Raw genomic sequence first — 18992 nt, forward strand, 5'->3', positions numbered from 1 at the left:
CTAAATTTTCCCGTTTTTCGAGTTTAGCCGTCCACTGTTCAGAGACGGTGACACCGGCCGGGGTCATCTTTTACATGCTGGTGGCCACGTCGATGGGTCATCACGTGGCGTGAGCGGTGAAGCTATCAGAGGTCCGGCACGTGCCACGTGGCCACGTGTTTGAGTCGCGCACCTCCCAGATTATCGTGTGTTTGCCGATTTGTGGCGTTATAGCACGAAAACAGCACCAGTCAGGAAGCCTGAAATGGTGCAACCGGCGAGGGGACAAGTCCTGCTTACACCACCAGTGGTTACGTGGCACACGTGCGAAGATGGGCACCTTCGTGGCGGAGATATTTTATAGTGAAATATTCAAATGTGCATAACTTTGTAAGTTTAAGTCCGATTGGGCTAGAATTTGGTGGGTGGATGAATTGTTAAGCGACATGAACGAATGCGCCATGTCTGTTGCAGTGCGCCACGTTTGTCTCAAAGCGCCATTTTTGCCGCAAAGCGCAGAATGTGCTTAACTTTGTCGAACATTGGACGATTAGGATGCGCTGTAATTAAGGGATGGCTGCTTAAACGGCAGATATGAATGCACCACATTTGCCGCAGGGCGCCATATTTGTCTTAATGCGTCAGTGTTTGCGTTTTGCCTACGGCGGGCGTTTTTTTGCGGCGGCGTTTGCGTTTTTTCGGGGTTTGCGTTTGACGGCGGGCGGCCGTTTTTGCGTTTTTGGCGGTGTTTGCGTTTGGCGGCGGGCGGCCGTTTTTTGCGGTGTTTTGCGGTTGGCGGCGGGCGTGCGTGCGTTGCGGGCGTTTTTTTTTGCGGTGGTGTTTGCGGTTTTTGTGTTTGGCGGCGGGCGGGCGGGCGATGCGGGTGTTTTTGCGGTGTTTGCGTTTGGCGGCGGGCGGCCGTTTTAGCGGCGGTTTGCGGTGGGCGGCCGTTTTTTTGCGGCGTTTTGCGGTTTGCGGCGGGCGGCCGTTTTTTTTGTGGCGGTTTGCGGCGGGCGGCCGTTTTTTTTGCGGCGTTTTGCGGTTTGCGGTGGGCGGCCGTTTTTTGCGGCGTTTTGCGGTTGCCGGCGGCCGGCCGTTATTTGCGAATTTGCGTTTTGCGGCGGGCGTCCGTTTTTTGCGGCGTTGCGCGGTTGGCGGCGGGCGATGCGTTTTTTGCGGAGGCGGTGTTTGCGTTTTGCGGCGGACGGGCGTTTTTTGCGGCGTTTTTTTTTCTGCGGTTTTTGGCGGGCGGGCGATTGTTTTTTTTTTGCGAAGTTTGCGTTTGCGTTTTAGGCGTCGTTTTGCGGTTTTGCGTTTGGCGGCGGGCGGGCGGTTTTTCACAATTAAAGTCCCAACCTTCGGATCCGCAGTGCTGTTCGACAAGCGCTGCCCGGGCCTATCCGAAGGTTGGGACTTTTCAATTAGACAATCACTATTCTTTAGAATTGTGATTTTCTATTGAAAATCCCAACCTGAGCTACCTCTCTAGGGGGGTGTTTAGCGTTTCGGCCGCGATTTTGGACATTTTGATTGGGGCAAAAACGGCTAGTTAGATTTTCTTGCCATTTTCAGCGTTTGGTCCCGTGTGGGGGAGCTACCTTGTGGCAAAGTTACAAAAAATATAATTGACACGTTTTGGGGTAATCGGCACGTGCATTTTCCCATAGGGTTAACATGGGGGAAAATTGGAAATTTGATTTGCGAAAAATTTCGTCAATTATATTTGCTAATATTTTTAGGATCGGATCTAGGGCTGGCACCTCACCTTCTGGGGGTAATTATTTAAAAATCATAGGGTACAGTTTCGGGTAATCTTGACGGACAGTTACCCCATGCTGAGCCTATGGCGATTTCGAAAAATTATTTTCAAATCAATTTTGCCAGAAATTTCCACGTTAGATTTTGAAAAAGTTCCAATATGTTGTGCACCGGGGTGTCGGCTACCACATGGTATGGGTCAGATATGGGGCGATTGAAAAGCACGTGCCACGTGCAAACGTGTTTGATGGGGTAACCTCCGGGAAAATCCGACATTGGCCAACTGGGGGTCCTATGGCATGGAAACGACTTCATCTAGCGACACCAAATCAACGCAGCCGGTGAGCAGATGACTCCAGCTTGTCGCACTAGTGGTCACGTGGCGCACGTGCAATTGCACGTGCCGTGGCACGTGGTCAATTTTGGTGCTTAAATATACTAGCATTGTGAAATGCAAGGAATGGGGGAAATAGCCTTCAGGCCGTCAGTTTTTATGATAGAGTCGATCTGAATACGGGTATAGACACAAAATGAACGGTGCTAGAAAACTGCTATCTCGGATTTTTTGTAAAATGAAAAATTAAGAATTCTAGGGAAATTATATATTAGAAAGGTGAAATTTCCCTAAATTTTCTCGTTTTTCGAGTTTAGCCGTCCACTGTTCATCAACGGTGACACCGGCCGGGATCATCTTTTACATGCTGATGGCTACGTCGATGGGTCATTACGTGGCGTGAACGGTGAAGCTGTCACAGGTCCGGCACGTGCCACGTGGCCACGTGTTTGAGTGGAGTACCTCCCAGATTATCGTGTATAAGCCAACTTGTGGCCTTATAGCACGAAAACAGCAGCAGTCAGGAAGCCTGAAATGGAACAATCGGTGAGGGGACAAGCCCTGCTTGCACGACCGGTGGTCACGTGGCACACGTGCAAATCTGGGCACCTCCGCTGCGGAGATATTTTATAGTGAAATATTCAAATGTACATAACTTTGTAAGTTTAAGTCCGATTGGGCTAGAATTTGGTGAGTGGATGAATTGTTAACCGACATGAACGAATGCGCCATGTTTGTTGCAGTGCGCCACGTTTGTCTCAAAGCGCCATTTTTGCCGCAAATCGCAGAATGTGCGTAACTTTGTCGAACATGGGACGATTAGGGTGCGCTTTGATTGAGGGATGGCTGCTTAAACGGCAGATATGAATGCACTACATTTGCCGCAGGGCGCCATATTTGTCTTAATGCGTCAGTGTTTGCGTTTTGCCTACGGCGGGCGTTTTTTTGCGGCAGCGTTTGCGTTTTTTCGGGGTTTGCGTTTGACGGCGGGCGGCCGTTTTAGCGTTTTTGGCGGTGTTTGCGTTTGGCGGCGGGCGGCCGTTTTTTGCGGCGTTTTGCGGTTGGCGGCGGGCGTGCGTGCGTTGCGGGCGTTTTTTTGCGGTGGTGTTTGCGTTTTTTGCGGTTTTTGTGTTTGGCGGCGGGCGGGAGGGCGATGCGGGTGTTTTTGCGGCGTTTGCGTTTGGCGGCGGGCGGCCGTTTTAGCGGCGGTTTGCGGTGGGCGGCCGTTTTTTTGCGGCGTTTTGCGGTTTGCGGCGGGCGGCCGTTTTTTTGCGGCGGTTTGCGGCGGGCGGCCGTTTTTTGCGGCGTTTTGCGGTTTGCGGCGGGCGGCCGTTTTTTTGCGGCGGTTTGCGGCGGGCGGCCGTTTTTTGCGGCGTTTTGCGGTTTGCGGTGGGCGGCCGTTTTTTGCGGCGTTTTGCGGTTGCCGGCGGCCGGCCTTTATTTGCGGATTTGCGGTTTGCGGCGGGCGTCCGTTTTTTTGCGGCGTTGCGCGGTTGGCGGCGGGCGATGCGTTTTTTGCGGAGGCGGTGTTTGCGTTTTGCGGCGGACGGGCGTTTTTTGCGGCGTTTTTTTTGCGTTTTTTCTGCGGTTTTTGGCGGGCGGGCCATTGTTTTTTTGCGAAGTTTGCGTTTGCGTTTTGGGCGTGCGTTTTGCGGTTTTGCGTTTGGCGGCGGGCGGGCGGTTTTTCACAATTAAAGTCCCAACCTTCGGATCCGCAGTGCTGTTCGACAAGCGCTGCCCGGGCCTATGTTAGGTGAGCAGTAATATGTTTATGCCCCTCTCTTTCATACTTCATTCATTCGTGCATTCATTCAAGTCATTCATTCGTTTGCATACTTATTTATCCTGTCAGGCAGCGGTGTTTACTTTTGGTAGGCATAGTACTGATGTGACCTGCCTAGAATTCTCCCCCCCCCCTCATCCCTGCCCGCTTTCTCTCCCCCTATATTGTAACCTATTAACATTGTAAGTGTGAATAGTATCAACATTATGACCTATTAACCTGTTAAGTGTAGGAGCTAATTTTGTTCGTACGCTGTAAAGGTAATTCTGTCGATGTAAATTAGAAGACACATCTCAACCTAGACGCGAGATTTATATTTAAAAAAACATGGATCAGATATGTTAACGGCAAATGTGGCGCTATAAATGTTTATCACTTGAACCGATGAAGGAACGCCTCCGAAATATATTCAAGTGTTTTTGGTAACTTTTGGCAATTTTTAGAATTTTGAACAGAAGGTTATTCCATTAAATATATTACATACAATGCTGTTCACCAGAGTGCTTCGTCATTTGAATACAGATACTTTATCCAATCCATAGCAAATCCATGGAACATGACTTTTCATGGCAATACGTCCAATAAATAAATACACAAGATTCTAGACACAGTGCTCAACAGGAGCTAACCGGACATTGCAGACTGCTCTTACGAAATATGCGTTTTGAACAATCTCCTTCCCCTTTCACTTCCCCGCTCTTTATGCATGAAATTCAGGGCTGCGGAGTCGGAGTCGGAGTCGGAGTCGGAGTCGGTCGGAGTCGACAGTTGTGACCGGAGTCGGAGTCGGAGTCGGAGTTGATTTTAGAAACCCGAGCCGGAGTCGGAGTCGGAGTCACCGAAAATCTGTCGACTCCGCAGCCCTGCTAGGTCTGCGGAGTCGGAGTCGGGAGTTGGAGTCGGTCGGAGTCGACAATTCTGCCCGGAGTCGGAGTCGGAGTCGCCGAAAATCCATCGACTCCGCAGCCCTATGAATATTTCAATATTTACCAGTAAAACGCCTTTTGGGCGAAGAACGAGCGAGCGAGATAGTGAGCCCTGCACGTGCGGAAGGGCGAGAGGGTGCTTCCAACGGGCTTGTGCAAAGCACCCTTCTATCCGGTCGCTAGCGGTGTGTCAAATTTGAACGCAATCGGCCCAGCCGTTCCTGAGATCTGGAAGCGGCATTCTGCACGTGCGCACGTGCAAACGGGGTCCAAAATGACTTTTGCACGGCACCCTACACTGAAAATAAATTCACACCCGCTCCTGGTGTTTACACCTTTCTAGGAAATGTTTACACCCCACCGTTTTTGAGCACCTGCACCGGTGTAGTTTCAACACCAAGCTTTGGTGTAAGCATACACTGAATCCTGGTGTAACACCAGGCACATACACTGGCGTATGGCGTTAAATCACTGTAAGTACACCAGTTTGTGGTGCTACACGACGTCTTTACACCATAAAAAGATGCTACACCATTAATTTGCACCTTCTTTACTGGTACAAAACAAATACCCTTACACCAATGTGTGGTGTTAGTAGCCAATTGGGTACACCCTCTTCCGGTGTTGTGAAGGAGATACACCGGTGTTTGGTGTAGCTGCAGCTCGATGAATTAATATATCCGGAATGAATCTCGATGAATTAATATATATATATATATATATATATATATATATATATATATATATATATATATATATATATATATATATATATATATATATATATATATATATATATATATATATATATATATATATATATATATATATATATATATATATATATATATATATATATATATACATATACATATATACGTGTGCATGGGTCTGTGTGAACATATGTGACAAGTCCATATGGATATACTGTGGCTTGCCTAGACCCCATACAAAGCAAAGCATTCCTTAAATAAAGACAATTTATTTTGTAACGTCCGAGACGAGCAATAAACAAATGTTATTAACAAAAATTGCGGCAACTGTGAGTGGCGCTTTCTCAAGTGCACGGGTGGTCACCGGACTCTGCTGACATCATACCAGACCAGACATTTATCTCACACTTATTTATCACACTTATTTATCACACTTATTTATCACACTTATTTATCACACTTATTTATCACTTATTTATCTCACACAGGGCTGCGGAGTCGATGGATTTTCGGCGACTCCGACTCCGACTCCGACTCCGGCTTTCAAAAACCAGCTCCGACTCCGACTCCGACTCCGGGCAGAATTGTCGACTCCGACTGACTCCAACTCCCGACTCCGACTCCGCAGACCTAGCAGGGCTGCGGAGTCGACAGATTTTCGGTGACTCCGACTCCGACTCCGGATCGGGTTTCTAAAAGCGACTCCGACTCCGACTCCGACTCCGGTCACAACTGTCGACTCCGACCGACTCCGACTCCGACTCCGACTCCGACTCCGACTCCGACTCCGACTCCGACTCCGCAGCCCTGATTCTCACACCACCTCCAGTCTCCACACAGCCCCGCATCACTCGACTCAAACTGAAGCGCGAATCAACACGCCGCCGTTCATTTGAATTTACGCATGTGCACGCGCAGCCGCTCGCGCTGGCCGGCGGCCGGCTGACCTTGAATCCAAGGCCATATCCGATCCATGGTAACGGTGCTAGTAACACCGTTTAGTGATCAATGAACTGGGAGCTACACCATTGTGTGGCGTATGCGATATAACGTCTCTGTCACGGGGTGTTGACACCAAATGGTGGTGTTATTTAGGTATCCGTAGCGTCGGTTGGTCTGAGGTGGCATTGGTGTTAATTGTCGGTGTTGATTTTGAACACCGAGTAATTGCACCATTCTTCGGCGTTACACCCCACAGTTACACAGTTGAGTTGTGTTACACCCTACCAAAACGCCTCTCATCGGTGCTTTTTTTCGTGTCACCGGCACGCGAGTGTTAATTTATTTTCAGTGTACTAACTGGTCCCCAACCGTGTACCAAATTTGAGCGCAATCGGCCCAGCCGTTCTCGAGATCTGGAAACGCCCCCTGCACGTGCGCACGTGCAGTAGCACCCTAACCGCAACACATGGGAAAGCATTGCCTGGTGGGTGCCTACCTGTATGCCAAGTTTCAGTGAAATCGCCCCAGTAATTACCGAGTTACTGAAATGGGAACAAATTTGGCACCTCTTATTGTTGTATTTTGCACGTGCACTGGGGGTGACCCACATACATCGAGAGTATCCTATTTTGGGTAGAAGGGATGCTGCTACCCTACAAAATATACCGCAAGTCAATCACCCAAGCGGCTGCTGAGATATGAGCCTCTCAAAATCACTACTTTTGCAAAACAGTTTGAACACCCTTGACTTTTCACGTGGCACGTGCCACGACGGTCACTGAGATGTATCAAAAATAGTCAATTACGGGGTAGAAGGGATGGGGCTACCCAACAAAAAAGACCGCAGGCCAATCGGTCCAGCGGTTGCTGAGATATAAGCCTCTCAAAAGCGTTACAGGCCGGGCCGGGCCGGGCCGGGCCGCTCATACTGAGATTTTTCCGTTATATTGAAAAGACTCACTTCGCTCGCTGCGCTCGCTCGCTCGTAACAAGACAGCTCTACCTAAGCACGTGAACACGTGCTGGGCAGCGTCTTTGATGGTTTATATAGTTCACTTTATCATAACTATGTACGCTTTGTACAGCCCTCAGCAGACTGCGTGGTAGGTATTCTTTTTTCGACAAAACCGGTAATAACTCAGAGGCTATGCTATCAGTCGGGCAGAACTCACTGCAAATAGATGCGCCATGCTCCACTCCTTCGATTAGGTGTATCACTAAACAAAGTATACGCCTTGTGTGGCAACAAAATGCAAAAGTTTGTTTTGGGGGCCCGGGCAAATATAAACTTTTGGATTTTGTTGTCGAACTAGAAGGAAAATGAATACGGTGATGATGCCAATCTAAGGTGCGGAGTCTCGCGTGTCTTCCTGTTACGATTTGCGAATGACCGATAGCATAGTATGCGCATTATTCTCGTTTTTGTCGAAAAAAGAATACCTACCACGCAGTTTGCAGAGGGCTGTACATTGTACAAACTTAATGTGCGTACATTGTTGTGTACAAAACAGCACTTCTACCCGTTTCATCTGTTTACATCGACGAGTGAATGCACCTGATTGCTGTCAACCCTACAAATACAGTATACATATGTGCAATCTGCACGTACAGTCACGCAGAATGTCCTCTCGCGTGCGACGTTACATATCGCTGGTCTCTCTGAGGAGACGTTATATCTGACTGTCTGTATGTCCTTCCGCAGAGTGTCCGCCCGCCTCGGACGGAATGGAGCGCTTCGCGTGTCCCACGGCCGACTACCACGGCCGGTACCGCTGTATAGACGACCACATGTTGTGCAACGGATACCGCGACTGTCCCGGCAGCGAAGACGAGGACAGAAAGAACTGCATGTTTTATAAAACGGTCAGTTCCTATACCTCGGTCAATACTTGTTGTCGAATGTCAACCAATGAGACGTGTTTTTACGTAACTTTTTTCGAATGAATGAGTGGTTCGACAAAAAGTTCTCCCTCTGTTTTATGTCATACGAAAGGTGGAGAGGTAATCTGCTCAGCTCGATGTGATATTAATTAAAGTTTGCTTTTGTTGGAACAATGGCAGGCTGCATCTTAACCGATGCCTTGCTCATTTCCGTTATTGTATGTCCTGTAAAGGCAGCGTCATACTTATTGGCCATGAGAACATCCTGTCTGAGTCAGTCCCAACTGACTCTGATCTCTGCTGTTTCAGACCAAGACGCACCTAAACGTGTTAGCCGACGCGCTGCTGCGGTGGGCGAGAGGCCGCTAGCAGGTCCTGGGCACCGGCTGGCGTGTCTCCGCGCCGCTCGCCGGCGGCGGCCCCAGCGCGGCGCCGCCGGGCGCTCCGCGCGCCGTCTCTGCACCGTCCAGTGGCGCTCTGTCGGCGCGGTGGTTACCTCCACTGTAGCTTCCATCGCCGTCGGTCCGCGCCGCCCGCCGCGGCACCCGGGCCCGTCTCGGCCCGGAGCAGACCGGCCTCCGAACGGGCCACGCCGGGCAGCTCTGCGCGCGGCGGCGCGGCCGCTTCTCGGATCTCATATGTAAAGCGCGTACAAAACTTTAATTTCACGGCAATTGTGACCGGGAATACCGAGCACAACGCGGCAGGGCGCGGTTTGCCGTTCTTATGTAGTTCTGCAGTGAGCTTACTAAGTGCTTGCGTCCGCCAGCACCGTGCATTCCTTTGAGGGACTGACGGAGCCTTCCGAGCGGCATCGGCAGCCGCCGGCAGCGGTCTACTTTGTATGCTGTTTCCTTTGATGGTGTTTCCTTTGATGGTGGCTCCGATGGCTGCCGAGTTCTCTGTCATTTGTCGCTGAATGATCGCCTCGCTCAACCTTGAGCCTTTGTCTCACTATAATAGGCCGAGACCTGTGCTTGCTGGGGTTTCTCATTTCATCCGGCATAGCGAGACTCAGCTGTTCTATTTTTATTCTATCTGTTCACTGAAGCACATAATGTTGATGACACCAGTGTCGGTAGACAATGGCCCTGGGGTCCACAGCTTGTCTGCCACGCAAGAGCACAAACCAGGTGCATAGGGGCCGGCCTCTAAGTGAGGACGGAGCTCTGCCATGTGTAAGATATCGTACTCCCGAAAACTTATCTGCATTCCAAGCCATCCAATCATTCACATTCTGAAGAATATGTATTATTATCACTGAGAATGGATGGAAGTAAACAACCTTATTATGTCATCGTCATTGGGTTAGGATGACGCCGAGCTGTGGCCGTGCTATCCATGTCAACAGTCCCACGCAGGCTGCGGTCGTTGCGCAAATAAGGATCACGCTATTCACAGGCAATCGCTTAAATCCACCGCAGCTTGAACGTATAATCGATCTGATTTGGGACGTCTATTTTGTTGTGACGCTTACAGTTTGTGATTTTGAGGAAAACGATCTTGTTTTGCTCGTGTCGTATACGAGCCCTGTTTTCAAAGATTTGTAGTTTTTGCTTTCGTGCTTTTTAGGAGCGCAAATTTCCGAATAACTTTTCGTCACTCACCATTTACTAACCGTTCAAATTTGAATATTTTCATGGAACACCATACATAACTATTATGTCTGTTTTGGGTGATCAGTTCATAACAAAAAAAAAACAAGTAGTTGATTTGGCTATCATGTCAGCGTATTTTGATTTTGAAGTTCTAACAAGTTGCCTTGCTTTTTTATATCTTCTAACCGTGACCACTCAACATTTTATCTGAGCTATTTTGTTGTTGTTGCTTTTACCCTTTTAAACAGGTGTTTCATATAAGGTGGGAAAGCAGAGCACCTATTTTGATCACGTAGAGTGTGTGAAAGTGCGTGTTGGCGGCGCGGGCGCGCGCGGGCGGCGCCGCCACCGAGTGCCGTCCTGAGCCAGCGCCGGCGGCGGCGGCAGCGCGCCGATCACCAGTGGGGCGGAGCTCAGACGCCGCCGCCAGCGACACGCGCCGGCACTCCGTGAGGCACCGCCCGCACAGCCCCGCACCCCGCCATCGGTCCGCAGCCCAACGCGCCCAAACTGTCAGCCGCCCCGGCCTCGGACTATCGTGTTTTCCTCTCCAGTGTGGCTGTCCTGGACTTGGTCTCCCGGGCCGAACCTGAAAGTCACTGAGAACACCGCCGTCTTAGACCTGGAGGCCGGTGGTAAAAACAAGGGGGAAGAGAGTAGAAGAGAGAGAGAGAGAGAGAGAGAGAGAGAGAGAGAGAGAGAGAGAGAGAGAGAGAGAGAGAGAGAGAGAGAGAGAGAGAGAGAGAGAGAGAGAGAGAGAGAGAGAGAGAGAGAGAGAGAGTCCATTCACAATATCTCAAAATTTAAAAGCAGATTATTGCTATCATGTTTTTATCTCTAGACTTTACTGTCGCCGGTGACCAGCTCTAATCGCAGTTGGCAGCAATAACGCGAGCGCCGCTGAGGGAGCGCACGGCGCCGGGTTAATCAGCGCTGGCTGGCTGACTTGGTCACCCGACTCGGCAGGATAGCCGAGCCCCTCCAATCCCCGGCCGGTGGGCCCGGAGCGCGCCTCTGATCTCGTTCCTGCGCCGGCCGTGGCAGTCGCCAGGGACGGGCCCTGATCTGAGAGGAGCTGGCACCAGTCCTCCCTATACTGGGTGCGCCGGTCGGCCCTCGCACGTCACCAGACGCGTGTATCAGCTGTGTGGGTGCGTGTGAACATACCGCGTGCGTCTATATATCGGTGTCCCTGTTACCCGCGGAGGAGGCTGGTGCCGAACAGCACTGTCTGCGTTGGCTCGCCCGTTATACATATTCGCCCCCGCTGCACTCGTGTAGATATATGTATGGTGTTTCTAGCCCATTTGCCGCTCTGTACTTGGCATCAACCTCCCCCGCCGCGCTCTCATTCCAATACAACCGGTGTGCTCGTTAGTCGTGTCGGTGGCCGGCGTCTATACTGCAATATGACGTGTGTATGTACTGGATGAAATATAAACCTCTATTTTTCTTTTTAGATTTTATGGTGTAATAAGTTGCTACGACGAAAAACAATAAAAATAACTAACAAGCCTCAAAGCCTGTTACTGAGAGGAGAGCTGTAACACGGGTTCGGCAGTGGGAGCAGGGGATGGAATGTCGGATTAGTGACAGACACCCAATAACGGGATAATATGGCTGACATGGTGACATTGGGAGGTAGCAGGTTGACAAACGTGACTAAAGGAACGGTCAAAGCTTATAGCCACTGACCGTCGAACAGTGCACCCCCATAGTGCCTCGTTTTCAGCCTGTGCAAATGCATACTCGTATATGCTTAGCACATTTTATCAACCGTTCATATTCAAAAACAATCAAAGCTCGTATAGTTCTGTAAGTCAACATCATCTAGCCATTTTGAAACGAGTTTCTTTCTCTCGTCCTCCTCTATATCGGTTCTTTGTCTTCCTCTAATCGTTTTTTTCTTCTTCAAGACGTTACGAACGAATCGTAATTCGGAAACGATGTAATATACCAATCAGTTGTACTATTATTCTCTACAAGCTAGATGACTGAGTGAGGCACATTTCAATTGAGGCATCCAAGGAGTGTATTCTGCGCATATGATAACCTATTGCGGTGTCCAGTGTAAGTTCGGTGCACCCGTACCGGGCGCACCGCCCCGCGGAGACTGCCTGGATGCGCCCGTGCGCCGCCCCGCGGAGACTGCCTGGATGCGCCCGTTCGCCGCCCCGCGGAGACTGCCTGGGTGCGCCTGTGCGCCGCCCGGGGCGGGGTACGACCAGAGCGAGTCGGTCACGCGAATCGCTCCAGTTTACGGCCTTGACTCCAGTGACGGTGACCAGTGGGCAGTGACCCTCTCGCACCAAAATACCTATTTGGATTAATTTTGTATTACGTCTTTTTGTATTACTTGTCCCTTGTACCGGGCACCCACTCGAAATATTGTTTCGTGATGGTTTACACCTGAGAATGTTACCAAGCACTTGTAGGATACCTACGCAATGAGCTGGCGCAATAGAATTTACCACCCTATTCTGGCTACGTATGAAACCAGTTTGCCGATTCTACCCAGTACCTACCTACCAAGGTATTTTGGTGCAATAGGCCCCTGCAATAGGCGGCTGTGCGAAGCGTGGGTGAAGTTCGTCCGGAGTGCTCTGTGCCTTTGTGTCACCTAAGAGTAAGTGAGGAGTTACGAACTCGCCATAGACGGCTGGCGGATAGATCGTGTGACCCGCGTGGTCAGCCGGAGACAACTACCACGGCTACATCAAACTTTTTTTTTCAAGTAAGTACTGTAATCCCATCATTCGCGAATACTCCTATTTAGCCGACATTTGTGTAGATTAATCACACTTGAAGCTTGCTAGCATCAAAGAGCACCAATCGAGATCGTTCGGACTGTGAAAAGTTTAACGCTTAGTCGCCCTCCACGCGGACTGAGTGGTGACTACGAGTACCCCTTCACCGTCCCTCCGGTGAGGCACTTATGCTGACTCATGGCTTATTACGTGTAACCAATATATGCAAATTGGACATAGACAATCACTCTACAATCAATGCTAATGGTAAAAATAATTAGTGCCTCTCTCGTGTTTCTATAAATGTATTTGCAGCATAATGATAATGTTTTATGCAAGGAAAATGACGAAGAATGGAAGGTCCCGTGGCTGAAGCCCGTGTAACACATAAAAACAAAAGAAATTAGATTTAAGCATTTAGTCATGACAGGAGCAATAACTGGTACAAACGCGGTGGCAAAATGTCAAGTGCACACCATTGTAGCAGGCAGGCGGTATCAGTGTCTCATGTGGCTGACCCAAGACGAGTGACTATATCAAAATGGCTCTGTCGTCAGGCGACCAGCGACTGAGGATATGGCAGGTCCCTGAACTCGTAATAGTCGTTGATCATTTTGGTGAGCGCCCAGGGCCCGTAGCTGATCGGCTCTCGCGGAGGTTCCTGGGAGTCCTGGAGGCGGACACACATGTTGGCAGAATACGTCGGCTCCAAGAAAAATGGAACCGAATACCTGCGGGTTAAAGGGTGCGTCATAAGAATGCCATCACGCAATGGATTGCTGCAAGTTGATAAATTGAAATGGTGCAATATCCTTCTAAGACGTCGGCGCAATCTCGACAACGTTACAACATGCTCTCGCGTCACGTGTCAGCGCCACTGGCCTCATCACCAGAGGTCATTGGCCAGCACTCGAGTCAAGGTCAGCGATCCTAGTCCGCCCTCTGCAGGTCCAAACACAACACTGGCACCTATGGTTAACACATGGTCCGAGCTGTCCGAACACAAACAGTGTCCGCTTCTGCTTCCTATCTCTCAGGGGCGTGCCGTGCTCTGGTATCCAAACAAATTCTCAGAGCCAGTGGACATGACCCATCATTTAGAGGCAACCAGCAAACGGCAGAGACGAGACAATTCTCTCCCCCGATATGAGAGCGAGAGGGTCGGGGTAGGCGAACACTGCACACAAAGTCAAGCGGAAGCAGTTTTTAGGCTGCACGTTTGTAAGAATGTAGGCATAGGAACTGAAAATGAGCTTGCAGATAAGAGCTAACTGGACTATTGGATAGTTTGTTTTCTTAGACACTGCTTTACTTGATTCTGATAGTTTGATAAAATTTAACTTAAAATACTTACCACGTTTCAGGTTCTGAAGCCAATTGGTATTGGTGTTAAATCGGATTTACAATTGTTAATTGCAACAACGTAAAAAGTAAAAGTCGGAAAGATAGTGCCGGCATTTAAACGACTCAGTCATATAGGTATCCCACGTTACACCAGTTATCTTTTTCACAAACACCCCTAAGCCCGACAGATCGTCTTTACCCCATCCCCCACGCACCGACGGATGATCCGTTCTTGCATCCCACCATCCCGTTCTCCAGCTTTGATTCAGCTCCACCGACCTGTCGACGCCGTGGTCGATGACCCGGTGGTGGGTGGCCTTCCACCTGCCGCCGGAGATGGTGGAGAGCATGTCGCCGATGTTGACGACCACGGCGCCGCTCCTACACGGCACCGGCATCCAGGAGCCGTCGGCGCGCTGCAGCTCCAGACCCTCGTACTCGAACGTCGAGAGCAGCGTCAGGAAACCCGAGTCGTTATGGGCGCCGCACAGCAGAAGGGCGCCTGAAAATGCAGCTTAAGACAGTTTTGGTAGGTACCGTTTGTAGTCTGTAGTCTAGATCGCAAACTACATAAATCATATTACGAAGCAGCACTGAACTTATCGACGAATATCTTTAGTTCAACACGTCCGACCCTTTTTACTGCTGCTTTGGGAGCAGTGATTCAGCAGAATACCTACATACTTAGGTGGTCGCCGAAGTATGGGGTCGGTGTCATTACACTTATTATCTAGCCCTACACCTGGCAACTATTTGGAAGCTGAAGCCCCTGCAAGTCGCTACTCGCTATAATAGATCATAACACACCGGCACTTTTTCACGATTTGTTGCGTGCAGTGAAGTAATAGCTCGGCTGGTGGCAGTCCAGTGGTGCTCCAGAGATTCATTGTAGAATGTCGATGAGGCCGAGGTACTTACCAGTGACTCACCGTGATACCAGTGACTCACCAGTGACTCACCATACAAAGTTGAGAAATGCGCACTCACTCTGTCGAGCGTCTTTTACCGAATTGGCCTCGAGGAGAAAATCCCTGCTCTTTTTAAGAAAAATGTTAACTAAAAACTAAAATGTTTCCATAAGTACAAAGCATAATGTTTTAATGGACCAAGCATGAAGTGACCACAAATTTACAGCCTGCATATTTTTTGCCTTGGGCGAGTTGAGTTTTTCTCAATAAGATAAAAAATTTGCTGTCAGGAGTTTGTTCGAGGCACAGCTCAGTGGGTTCCCGGGTCCCTGTTACTATTGACTCACCGTCTGTGGGGTCGCGGGCCGAGGCCGGGATGTCGCCCTGCCGGGGCGGGTAGTGCAGGTAGCGCAGCGTGGAGACCGGGTCCGGCCGGAACAGGTTGACCAGTTTGTCGGAGGGGGCGCCGCAGCCCTCGGCGGCCAGCTCCAGCAGTGTCATACCCGCGGCCGTCATCAGACCGTAGAACCGCACACTAAACTCCTGCACAGACGGCAGAAACGCACACTGAACTACATACTGACGGACGGCACGACCGTGCGTTGAACTCCTGACAGACGGAAAAACCGCACACTGAAATCCTGGCGGAAGACGGTGCAGACATCAGAACCGCACGCTGAACTCATGAGTACTGAAGACGGTGATGTACCGCGTCATTTACATAAATGTCCACCGAACGCGTCATGATGGATATCAGTCATAATAAACTAATATGCGTAATAAAAACCAATGCAATAGAATACAAGAGCCGTTTCCAAAAGAGTCGGGCATCATACCTTTGTGTTAAATCTACGGGATATCTATCCAACTAACAATCCCTCACAGGCTGCAGCCATTGGCCATCGACATTCGACATCAATTGCCTATTGGCTATCAATAATCACTGGCGGCGCAGTTATCACTATTGGGCTAACCTTGAACGCATCCAGCTGCTTTCGGTCGGTCACCTCTGGCCACGGTGTGGGCTCGTAAAACAGATTGTGCGAGTGCTTCTCTGGATCGACGAGGGGCTCTAGAGAGCCCAGCTCATAACCTGGGGACGCATCGGTCGGGAATGGGTCGGAAGCGACTGAAGAAGCTGTCAAGATTCGGTGCTCCGAAAATGCCTGGTCACACGGCGACACTATGCATATACGGCCACATATTATAGACATTGTAGTGCGCAGATCACTCATTCGACATATGGACGCGGGAACTCGGACGTCACACAGCCGTCACACATGCTGCCGCTAGGCGCTAAAGCTCTGCGTAAGACGATCACATCTCTGTAAAGTTAGTTTGAACAAGACCGTCCTTTGCAAAGTCCTTTCTTTTCTGATCTATCACCGTTTACAATTGCTACGCTTACAAATAACGCTCAATGCACGTAAAAAGAAGATAACTATAATGTCATGCAGGCTGTACGGAGACCGAACAATCAACGTATCGGCTGGTGCTGCTCACCAATCTTCTGGGGTCTCGTTTGCCTACCTTCCTTATGCGAGGCGTTGGTCTTATCCACAGGGAAATAACCACGGTATCGGATATTCGTCGCCGGGTTGAAGTTGCTCCTCGCTATTCCCATTTTAACAGAATCTGGCAGCTCAAAGAACCTGCGAAAAAATTCGCGGCGAGTGACGCTACATATTAAATACATTGTACGTCTTCCGCATTATGGTCAATTTTGTCACTCTGGCAACTGACATCACAAAACGTCCCACAAGAGGAGGAAAGATGCTCAATTGATGTAGCTTCCAAGCATTACTCCAATACGATTCATAGTTTGAATTTTAAACGGTCTCCATCTTCACCAGCTCACACAACAGTTGGAACGTGTAGCAGCCGCTGCTGCACTGCAGTTCCGCGCCCCTCACCATCTGGTGTACGACATGAGCTCGTGCTCGTCGTAGCCGTCGATGCCCTCCACGTAGAAGAAGCCGTCCGTCTCCAGAGCGGCGACGAGTCGGCTGGCCAGCTGGGCGCGGCCCGGCCCGGCCGCCTGACGGAGGTCGATCACCGGCAGCGGGTCACAGGACATGGCCACTGTCGGGGGAGGGAGACCACTACCACTGGTGACGGCACCGCCGAGACCCGCCGACCCGCTCGGCCCGGCTCCGACAGCGGTCTGCCGGTCTCTGGCCGCAGAGAGGCCCGATATCATTCGCCAGTGACGGTCCAGCCACCGCCGGCCGGCCGGCCGTCAGGTCACGACGGGACAGAGTGCGAGCCGGTCTGTTTGTGGTTCGGTGATCGGTGGCTATGTTATGCCAACCCGTGTAGGGATCCGGTTATATCCAGATCATACCGAGGCTCATGGGACGATATGATGTCACCCCATTACTCAGATCCCGTTAGTTGTTTGGGATACGTCTGCCATGCCGCCGAGCCGAGTGTCATGTCTCGAGGGTAGGGACGTCCAGTGTTCATGGAAATCACATTATCATCCTTAAAATGTAATTTGAATTAAAGCATATGATCCTTGCCCAGTGTTCACTTTCTTGTGCCATTGTTAATTCCTAAATCGTAGTGTGCAGTGTGTACTTAGCTGGCCAATGCATCCTTATTACGTCGGGCAAGGGGTGGGCAAGACGGTTAGAGGGCCTTGAGCAAGACCCTCTCATTGTTCGTTGCTTACGAGTACCCTGAAGCTCGCCGCTCAGTGGATCTCCATCGACGGCTGTTACGCGTCCCACGCCAGGATCATGGCCTCCGCCGTCCGCGGCTGATCGTCCCACGTGATTGTATATATCTTTGTGCCGCTACCTTTCCACCACCGCGCTGGTCTCGGCGCTCACGAACGCAGATGTGTGGGTAAAGCGAGCGATCGTCTTCTCCAGGTATCCACCAATCCTATCAGTGATAACCTTTCTCCGCAGAGCCACTAATGAAAAAGCCCTGCTGAGCTCAGTTGCAGGTACTGACAAGATAGTATGCGCTTAGCCTGTAGACGACGGTACTTTAACAGCCGTATGCTCCACTTATATAATGCGCCGTATTTTTAAACGGACGACCAACTCGAGTAACGACGCTCCTCATTAGACTGATTTGAACTACTGGAGGCACGCAGCAGACATTCTGGAAGCGTGGCGGGATGTCTCGCGTGTGTTAACGAAATGGCCGAAAAAAGCTGCTCTGGAGATATGTAGAGCTATCATCTCCCGCGACACTAACAAGTAATGGAAACCAGCGACCGTTGCCGCGGAGTGCCGGTGCTCAGAGTGCTCCCATCCGAGGCGCAGACCGAGCTTGTTAGAGGACTTGCATCGTGCATTTGGTTGGGAGTGGACGGTTACAGGGTGTGCAAAAAGTTCTGGCCCATTTCTGTACTTCGATAAACGAATGCAATCGGAGTGAATATTATCAACGCTAACAGCGGCGTCACCACGGTTTCAGAACTTCTAGGGACACTTTTCCAGGGCGTCGCCACAAACCTTTGCTTGAGTCTGGTCGCCAATGCCCACCTACCCCCAAATCTTCGTTCCTTGTTGGACTTCGGCCACTGCCTAATTTAAAAACGAGGGATAATAATTAATGTTTAGTTGGGGAAAAAACGAAGAAGTTACGCGGTAGTATGTAGGCATATTCTTCGATCAGGAAACGCGTGCCCACATCATTCTGCCTATGCAAACCTGTTGGACCCCAGAGGCCAGCAGAGGGCCCTCAGAGCCCAAAATGGTCCCCCGGAGGCCAATGCAGGCCATGAAAGGTCCGGCATCGGATCTTCCGAATCCAGTGCGAGACCCTCAGAGGCTAATATAATTTTGGCCCTTACAGGCCAGCATGGGGCCTCAGAGGTCAGTGTGGGTTCCTAAAAGACCGGCATGGGCCAGCGTTGGACCCCAGAGACAAGCAGAGTGCCCTCAAAAGCCAAGATTGGCCCTCAGAGGCCGATGCGGGCCCTTAGAGGCCGGCATCGGGTCTTCAGAATCCAGTGCGGGGCCCTCAGAGGCTAATATGGGCCACACAGGCCAACATTGGGGCGTCTGAGGTCAGTGTTGGGTCCTAAAAGACCGGCATGAGCCAGCGTTAGGCCCCACAGA

General features: G+C 50.5%; 2 protein-coding genes across 2 annotated transcripts in view; one reads left to right on the top strand and one right to left on the bottom strand.

Annotated features, from left to right (window-relative positions):
• LOC122388083 overlaps positions 1 to 11430 on the top strand; it is a 60207-nt gene extending 48777 nt beyond the window's left edge. Inside the window, exons 2-3 of the mRNA XM_043378866.1 lie at positions 8138 to 8298; positions 8626 to 11430. Of these exons, the coding sequence (XP_043234801.1) occupies positions 8138 to 8298; positions 8626 to 8685 (221 nt within the window). The 3' untranslated portion in view covers positions 8686 to 11430. The remainder of the gene's footprint in view (positions 1 to 8137; positions 8299 to 8625) is intronic.
• A 1622-nt stretch (positions 11431 to 13052) lies between these two features.
• Positions 13053 to 17174, bottom strand: LOC122388084 (2-oxoglutarate-dependent dioxygenase citB-like). The gene is made up of 6 exons (XM_043378867.1): positions 16827 to 17174; positions 16444 to 16565; positions 15888 to 16006; positions 15261 to 15456; positions 14285 to 14507; positions 13053 to 13392 (listed from the first exon to the last, which is right to left on the bottom strand). Exons 1-6 carry the CDS (start codon positions 17111 to 17113, stop codon positions 13215 to 13217), a joined length of 1125 nt encoding a protein of 374 aa, XP_043234802.1. The 5' UTR covers positions 17114 to 17174; the 3' UTR covers positions 13053 to 13214.
• Between the last annotated feature and the right edge of the window lie 1818 nt (positions 17175 to 18992).

This window comes from Amphibalanus amphitrite, unplaced genomic scaffold (genome assembly GCF_019059575.1).
Source record: "Amphibalanus amphitrite isolate SeventyFive unplaced genomic scaffold, NRLGWU_Aamphi_draft 000307F_arrow, whole genome shotgun sequence".
Classification (NCBI taxonomy): domain Eukaryota; kingdom Metazoa; phylum Arthropoda; class Thecostraca; order Balanomorpha; family Balanidae; genus Amphibalanus; species Amphibalanus amphitrite.